This window comes from Natrix helvetica (genome assembly GCF_964273705.1).
Source record: "Natrix helvetica genome assembly, chromosome: 1".
Taxonomy (NCBI): Eukaryota; Metazoa; Chordata; class Lepidosauria; order Squamata; family Natricidae; genus Natrix; species Natrix helvetica.
Genome location: NC_138548.1, coordinates 352,416,561 through 352,425,439, shown reverse-complemented (window position 1 = coordinate 352,425,439; position 8,879 = coordinate 352,416,561). Strand labels below are relative to the sequence as shown.

Below are 8,879 nucleotides of genomic sequence, written 5' to 3'. Positions count from 1 at the left end.
TGGAAAAAGTCACGAAATACCTCGACCTGGTCATCGAAACTTCATGGCTATGGATGAAACATGTAGCAGTGATACCCATTGTCATCAGGGCACTTGGTACCATGTCCAAGAATTTTATAAGATACATCAACAAATTGTAGCTTCCTGCAAGAACACCAGCGGAACTGCAAAAAACTGCACTACTCAGAACATCGTACATCTTAAGAAGGTACTTGGTTGATACCTAGGACTCTGGCAGCAACCCGTATGAACAGGGCCGGATTTTCCTATAGGCTAACTAGACTTCAGCCTAGGGCCTCAAGATCAAGAGGGGCCTTTTATTTTTATTTATTATCCGTGCCACATTTTTTATAAAGGTTAGTACCAATTACAACATGTTTCATTTAATATATTGATATATATCACAGTAATGATGTATTTTATTATCTCTCGTGTAATTTACAAACTTAAAAATGGGAGGTGAAAGGGCCCCATAAGTGGAATAGCCTAGGGCCTCTTTTCATCTAAATCCGGCCCTGCTTATGAACCATTAGCACCAATCGATGGTATTTGTGATGCAGTTCAGTTGACTGAGTTTCATGTTTAATGAATAAAGTATAATAATATTAATATTAATAATAATTATTATTCCCTCACCACTGTCAAACTATTCACTAAGCCTGCATTACTATTACTATTAGTCTTCTCATCATTCCTGTCACCCACTTATGACTGCATGACTGTAACTTTGTTGCTTGTATCCTTACAGTTTATATTTATATTGTTTCCTGATTGCTTATTTGTACCCTATGACTATCATTAAGTGTTGTACCTTATGATTCTTGAGGAATGTATCTTGTCTTTTTATGTACACTGAGAGCTTATGCACCAAAAGACAAATTCCTTGTGTGTCCAATCACACTTGGCCAATAAAGAATTCTATTCTGTTCTATTTTCTAAGTCTATTTTATTCTATTCTATTCCATTCTATTCTCTAATAATAAATCTTGCAAACGCCTCAGGGAAAGCGTCTTTGTCCAGCCTGATGGCGCTCTAAAGATCAGCAACTGTCGCCCCTTAAAAACAATAGCGGCTTGTGAGGTAGAGCATTCGAGTGTTGGGTTGCTAGAAAGGACGTCGGAGGCGGCGAGGAGAAGCCTAGAGGAACTTCCTCTTCTGGCTCATCCACGGGAGGATGGAAGCCTGGAGAGAGCCGGTCTCGTGCTCTTCCCGGGTCCGAAGCAGCAGCAGCTGGAAGGTGAGTTGAGGACAAGTCGGAAGAGAAGCGGGGAGCAAGTCGGGCTGTTTGGTTTCCTCCACGGACGTAGATGCAGGGGAAGGAACTACTAGGCTGACACATATTCAGCTGCTGCGTATTTCTTCCCTCCTCAAATTTTATTCTAATGGTGCTGCACGATTTAAAATCGGTCTCATCCATTTTCTTCTGGTTAGGAGATTTAAATGTTTCCTTCATGTTAGAGTTGTGAGATTTTTTTTAAAAAAAATGAGGGTGTTGTTTTCTTGGCCAGTGAAGAGTTTCGTGGGCAAAACTGGTGCTTTAAATCTGGCAGAGGCTCTGGGCACCATTTAACAGATGAACAGAGTTGGAAGGGACCTTATAGGTCATCTAGTCCAACCCCCCCCTTCCTCAAGCAGGAGTCTACACCATTTCTGACAAATGGCAGTCCAATCTCTTCTTGAAAGTCTCAAGTAATGAAGCTCCCACAAGCATTTCATCTGTAGAGGCTACCCTCTCCACTGCTCTAAAAATTAGATTTAAAAGTTTGAGCATACCCACTTTTGAGACACTGAAATTTTTCAGGCTGAAATACATATGGATTTTCAACATGTGGGTCTATTTGTCTGTGTATTTTTGTTCATGTATCTGTATAATTTTATGTCCTCAGTATTTCCAGATATATTTGATAACGATTTACAATTTGTGATTTACCCTGGATCTTGTTAGTCTTCCATGTGTCAAATGAACCATTAATTTTAATTTTAAAGATTATTCTAGCCTTTTGGCCTTCTTGGTTTTTTTAAAAAAAAGATTTTATTACATTTGAAAAAATAAAAAGGTTAAAATACAAAATTACAACAACAACAAAGAAAAACTAAAAGGGAACAACAACAAAAGTTTAAAAATGACATGATCACCAAATAAAATATTTGAAAGAATTATTTCCAGCTTGCCTCGATACTAAAGTGATGGTGCTCTAGGACATCTGGGAATACTGTACCCAGTTTTGGTCACCACCACGATGTAAAAAAGATGTGGAGACTCTAGAAAGAGTGCAGAGAAGAGCAACAAAGATGATTAGGGGACTGGAGACTAAAACATACGAAGAACGGTTGCAGGAACTGGGTATGTTTAGCTTAAGAGAAAGAAGGACTAGGGGAGACATGATAGCAGTGTTCCAATATCTCAGAGGTTGCCACAAAGAAGAGGGAGTCAAACTATTCTCCAAGGCACCTGAGGGTAGAACAAGAAGCAATGGGTGGAAACTAATCCAAGGAGAGAAGCAACTTAGAACTGAGGAGAAATGTCCTGACAGAATAATTAATCAGTGGAACAATTTTCCCCACCTTTAATGTAATATATAAGCTGTACAATTCAATTGAAAAACAGAACTTTTTGGGGGGGGAGGGGGAAAAAAGTAAAAAACTTACGTAACATAAATGTGTTAAAGTAATATTTTGTTGAATCACCTTTTGATTTTATGACAGCATTCAGCATTTTGGGTAGGAGCCTATCAGCAGAGCGCATCTTGCTCACTCTTCCTTGCACAAATGTTCCAAACTATAAGATTTGTGAGGGAATTGTGCACAGTCTTCTTCAGGTCACCCAGCAGCTTTTCAGGTGGATTAAGGTCCAAGCTCTGGCAGGGCCATTAAAAAAATTATCCTCTTCTGGTGAAGCCATTTTTTCATTGTTTTAGAGGTATGCTTTGGGTTGTTGTCATGTGGAGAGGTGAAATGCCTCTTCCCCTTTAGCATTTTAGCAGAGGTCCGAAGGTTCTGTAATAAAACGGACTGACATTTGGAATTGTTCATAATTCCCTCTACCTTGAATAAAGCCCAGTATCAGCTGAAGAAAAACAGCCCCAAAGGATAATGCTGCCACCACCATGCATCACTGTAGATATCGTGTATTTTTGGTTATGCGCCGTGTTGTTTTTGCATCAACCATACTTTTTGGAATTAGCCAGAAAGTTCAACCTTGGTCTCAACTGACCTGTTCTGACCGAGGCTTCCCAAGAGCATGAAACAAACTCCTTGTCCCGGCAAAAAAACCCTTTTATTAATTTACGGTGAATTCTGCTCCTTCACAGATGGCAAAGTCTTTCAAAGTAGGATTTACGGTCACACACCTTAATCTTGTTTGGAGAACTGACAGGCCGATATCTGCAAAACTTGGCAAGGAGTCTCGGAGAGTCACGAACCAATTAAGCGAACCAATTGTCTCCTGCAAACTCCGCTCCCCTTTTCGCTCCTCTTTTATTTTCTCTGGGAGGGGCCATTCATCGTCTGGCCTTTCTCCCAAGTCAACCCCTGTTCTTTAACTGTTCCCTTCGTCTGGCAATCTGCGCATGCGCACACTGGGAACAGGCTCCAGCTGTTCGTCTGCTTCACTGATGTCTGACTCTGAAAGCAGCTGATAACTGTCAGACGGCCCTGCCCCCCTCTCTGCCTCCGACACAGAGCCCTCATCAAAGCCTTCCTCAGACTCCAGGACTGGCCCATGTTCCACCCCAACCTCCTCACTGCCCGAATCCGCTGCCAGCTCTGCTGGCTGCTGGTGGGCCACAACATGACTATAACCCATTTCCCCACATGCTTTAGCCAGACTTGAGGCAGGTTTTTGCCAGATGTAGCCAAGCGCAGATGTTTTCCTTTGTAAGAAAAAATGCTCCTGTTTACTGCACAGCCCCAACATGTGAAGAATACAGGAGATAGTTTTCACATGTAGCACACAGCTAGTACATGCCAGAAATTCCTGCACCTCATTTAATGTTGTAGGCCTCTTGGCAGCATCTCAGACCAGTTTTCTTGTTCTTTTCCCCTCAATTTTGGAGGGACACCCAGTTCTTCATAATGTCACTGTTGAGCCATATTTTTTCCACTTGTTGATGGCTGTCTTCACGGTGTTCCATGGTATATCCAATGCTGTGGAAATTGTTTTGTACCCTTCTCCTGGCTGATACCTTCCAACAATGAGATCCTTTTGATGCTTTGTAAGGTTTTTGCTGTAAGAGGCAATTAAGTAAATGTGAAAAAAAAATCCTAGTAGCACAGCTAAACTTGACCAGAGTTTGGGAACAGACTTCCGGTTTGCGCATTAGGCGGTTTTTCACCCTCCCGAGGCTTCGGGAAAGCCTCTGGAGGATGAAAAACGGCCAAAAATCAAGGACGAAAATCAGCTGGCCAGCACATGCATGCGCGCTGGAGCTGACAGGGCAATGCCTCACATGGCCGCATGCCCCCTGTGGTACGTGTGCCATAGGTTTGCCATCACGGCACTAGAATATAAACTGAAAGCAAATCCCTACTCCTTATTAGCATTGATGGTGTTGTCCAATTCGGGTAATGAAACATCTTCAAGAAAACAACCCACCTCAGAGAGCAACAAGGACCCCTCATAATTTGTGTACTCCACAGGAAGGAATACAAATATAGCACATACTTTGCAGGTCATCACAGGGCTAGCCTCTTCCTCCAGGGCTCTTCAATGTTTGCCCAGATACAATTAGATAGTCTCTTGTTTCGGTTTTTAGTTGTAAGATTCACGGCCTGATAGGCATGTGGAACGCTAGATTGATCAACTGGAGGAAATCCCAGTTCTCTGCAGCTCATAGTGAGCAACTCCTTGCTTTCCCAGCAATTTCTGGTGTTGTGCTAATATAAACAATAACTTGAGTATTATGGCATGTTTGCTGTTTTATTCTAATTTTTTCCCCTGCTGTTTTCACATCTTATGCATCTATTTATACACAAGAATTAAGCTAACACTTTTATGTGAATTTTATAGATATAAAGGATGCCCAGAAGACCATCATGCAAAGTGAGAAGCACAAGCAGTATTTAAAAGGAAAAGCAAATCCAGCCAGCAATTAAAGTATTTTTCACTTCTCCCAGAAAAAAACCACAAAAGTCCTCCACTATCCCAGCAAGTATCAGACAAAAGAGAGAATAACAGGGAAAGAGTTTTGAGCTGGACATAATTGAGTCTCTGGAAGAAACAAAAAGGTCAAGGGGGATCAAAAAGGTCAAGGGAGATCATTTCCAAATTCAGAAAATGGGGAAAATGTCTGGAAATCAGTGGGGAGGAAGGGAACATTTGGATGGCATCACTTTCTGCCTATGTGGCAATATTTTTTATCTCCACAATCCAAAAATAACACTGGTGGGAAAGATGTGTATATTGTGGGAAAAGCACAGATTACAGATCATACCTGATTATGCATGAAAGGACCACTACTGAACACCCCCCCCCCAGTGCTCTCAATGGGGCAAACGCTTTAGAAAGCAATCACTCTAATAATACACAAGAGAGTTTACCCAGGGGAGATACCATATGAGTTTCTGGATTGTGGGGAAAGTTTCGGTCATAATTCCCAAATGAATCACCATAGGATTCATGGAGGGTGGACACCGTACAAGTGTCTGGATTGTGAGAAAACTTTCAGATGGAAATAATGCTTAGTTCTACGCCAGAGGACTCACATGGAGGTGAAACCATACGAGTGTCCTGATTGTGAGGAAAGTTTCATTCGGAATTCCGACCTTGTGAAACACCACAGGACTCACACAAGAGAGAAAGCGTACGAGTGTCCTGATTGTGAGGAAAGTTTCAGTGATAGTTCTGCCCTTGTGAAACACCAGAGGACTCACCGAGGGAAGAAGCCATACAATTGTCTGGATTGTGAGAAAACGTTCAGTCGGAATGCCGATCTTGTGAAACACCAGAGAACTCATACAGGAGAGAAACCATATGAATGTCCAGATTGTGGTAAATGTTTCAGTCGCAGTTCCTCCCTGGTTGTACACCAGAGGATGCACACTGGGGAGAAACCATACAGTTGTCTAGATTGCGGGAAGACCTTCAGTAGGAATTACTGCCTGGTGTTACACCAGAGGACTCACACTGGGGAGAAACCATACAAGTGTCTGGATTGTGGGAAAAGTTTCAGTCGGAATTCCCAATTGATAATACACCAGAGGTCTAACGTTGGGGGCAAAGTGTATGAGTGCTCAGATTGTGGGAATAGTTTCTGTGGGAATTCTGATTTTATGAAACACCAGAGGAGTCATGGAAGGAAGAAACCATACAAATGTCTGGATTGTGAGAAAACTTTCAGTCGGAATTCCGATCTTGTGAAACACCAGAGAATTCATACGGGAGAGAAGCCGTATGAATGTCGAGATTGTGGTAAATGTTTCATTCGCCGTTCATACCTGGTGGTACACCAGAGGATGCACACTGGGGAGAAACCATACAGGTGTCTGGATTGTGGGAAGACTTTCAGTAGGAGCTACTACTTGGTTTTACACCAAAGGACTCACACTGGGGAGAAACCATACAAGTGTCTGGCTTGTGGGAAAAATTTCAGTCGGAATTCCCAATTGATAATACACCAGAGGTCTAAAGCTGGCGGCAAAGTGTATGAGTGTTCAGCGTGTGGGAATAATTTCTGTGGGAATTCTGACTTTATGAAACACCAGAGGACTCACAGGGGGAGCAAACCGTACAAGTGTCTGGATTGTGAGAAAACTTTCAGTCAGAATTCTGATCTTGTGAAACACCAGAGAACTCATACGGGAGAGAAACCATATGAATGTCGAGATTGTGGTAAATGTTTCAGTTGCCGTTCATATCTGGTGATACACCAGAGGATGCACACTGGGAAGAAACCATACAGGTGTCTGATTTGCTGGAAAACTTTCAATACAAATTACCACCTGGTGTTACACCAGAGGACTCACACTGGGGAAAAACCATACAAGTGTCTGGAGTGTGGGAAATGTTTCAGTTGGAATTCTGGCCTGGTGATACACCAGAGGACTCACACGGGGGAGAAACTATATGACTGTCCTAGTTGTGGGAAAAGTTTCAGTCGACATTCTGACTTGGTGGTACACAAGAGGACACACACAGGAGAGAAACCATATGAGTGCCCGGTCTGTGGGAAAGATTTCAGTACTAAGACTAATCTTATTACTCATGCAGGTTTACACACAGGGGAGAAACGTTTCAAATGCCCAGAGTGTGGGCGATGCTTTGCACAAAAATCCTCCCTTACTGTACACAAGAAAATCCACTTGAAGGAGAAAGTGGTGAGTGAAGAGAAGGCTTGAATTGCTTTGCTTTGGAATGCAACTAAGAAATTAACGATATAATTTCTGGCCTTATTCAGCTTAGTTAAAGATGTCTCAATATTAGGCATGAGGAAGGAAAGAAAACAATGGAAGTGGAAAATATTATTTTTTATAAAAACTAAGTACATATAGCCTTTATCAAACTTAATATTTTCCAGTTCCATTTCTTTTCTGGCTAAGTAGTTTGCAAAAATACCATTCTGATTTATTTAGTGATTGTAGCTCCTCAAATATCAGGTAATGGGAGAGGAGAGGTAAGAGGTTCAGCGGTTATTTTTTTCTAACATTTTCAGAAATTCAGTGCAAGAACAGTGAAGGACAGAACGGTGATGTGCAGGATGAAAAACGAGAGGTTTGGGACAGTAAGAGGAACACAAAAATTTCACATGTAAAGTTGTTGAACATGATATGCAAATGCTGTTGGAATATTGTAGAGAAAAATGGATTGTGGTTTTTGGGTGTAGGATCTTCACGTTTTCTACCAAATCTTGCTGTGATCTTTGTTTGGAGGTGGCTCTTGTTATCCTTTGAATGCTGGTGGTGGTGAATGCTGGATAGCAGTGGAAGTTGCTAAAAAGTTTCCTGAATTTAGAAGACACCAAAGAATTCAAGGATTCTCCCTGTCAGTGTTACAGCTCAGGTTATAATACAATGTTCCTGTGGACCTGAACAAACAGAAAGAACGAAGCACATGCTTCTCCAGGGGATCTATTAGACAGACATTAGTGTCGGGCTCATCTTTCCAATACTGCATAAATACTCAGGCCACACAGGACAATTCTACATCTCCCTGCTGTTTTGAGAGAGTTGCTCCGGTACAAAATGCAGTATCATGTTGCCAGGTTCTGCAGAGCAGCACTTAAAATTGGGCAGATAATGGACGACCTGTGCCATAAAGTAGTCTTAAGGAGCATCCAACTCATCATACTGAGTGCACCCTACAGGGATTTTATGCTCTTCCCTGTTCTCTTTGTTCCATTTAGGCCACAATTTTTATATATACTCTTGTCATTTATGCCTCCTTTGTATTTTTGTATAATTGCTATTTTTACCCTGTGATTACTTTCTCTACTTTTTAACTGAATACACCCCATGTCCATTGTGTTGGCCTTCCACTGTATCAAACTTTTTAAACTTTAAAATAATCCAATTATATTTAATTGTTGTCATATTTAATTCTTTCTTTTTGGTGTTACTTCTGAGCACATCTGTTGTCATCCTTTTATGGTTTGGGTACTAAAATGCGTGGGAATTCTGTAATGCAGACTCTTAGCGGCTACAACATTCTGAGGTCTTTGCGGAACAAAATGGGACATTACCACAGAGTATGGGAAGTGGAAAAGTTGGAAGAGTTCATAGTTGCCTGGCTACTGCAAGAGTTCATTGCAAAGAGCGTGTTTCCTTTGATTATCATTTTTTTTAAAGACTTATTTTTCTTTTGGGATGTGCCTCCCATGTACAACCAAAATACCACATCACAAGAAAGAACGTCAATGGATTTGAGCGTAAGGTGAGGAAGAACA

General features: G+C 41.5%; 1 protein-coding gene across 1 annotated transcript; it reads left to right on the top strand.

Moving 5' to 3' along the window:
• The first annotated feature begins 1,124 nt into the window (after window positions 1–1,124).
• On the top strand, window positions 1,125–8,490 carry LOC309385451 (uncharacterized protein). The gene is made up of 2 exons (XM_081939952.1): window positions 1,125–1,237; window positions 5,009–8,490. The coding sequence occupies exon 2, from the start codon at window positions 5,704–5,706 to the stop codon at window positions 7,333–7,335; it is 1,632 nt and encodes a 543-aa protein (XP_081796078.1). The 5' UTR covers window positions 1,125–1,237; window positions 5,009–5,703; the 3' UTR covers window positions 7,336–8,490.
• The last annotated feature ends 389 nt before the right edge of the window (window positions 8,491–8,879 follow it).

What these genes read in the sequence shown, in the direction of transcription:
- LOC309385451 (XM_081939952.1), top strand. Translation starts at nt 5,704, where the DNA reads ATGGAGGTGAAACCATACGAGTGTCCTGATTGTGAGGAAAGTTTCATT.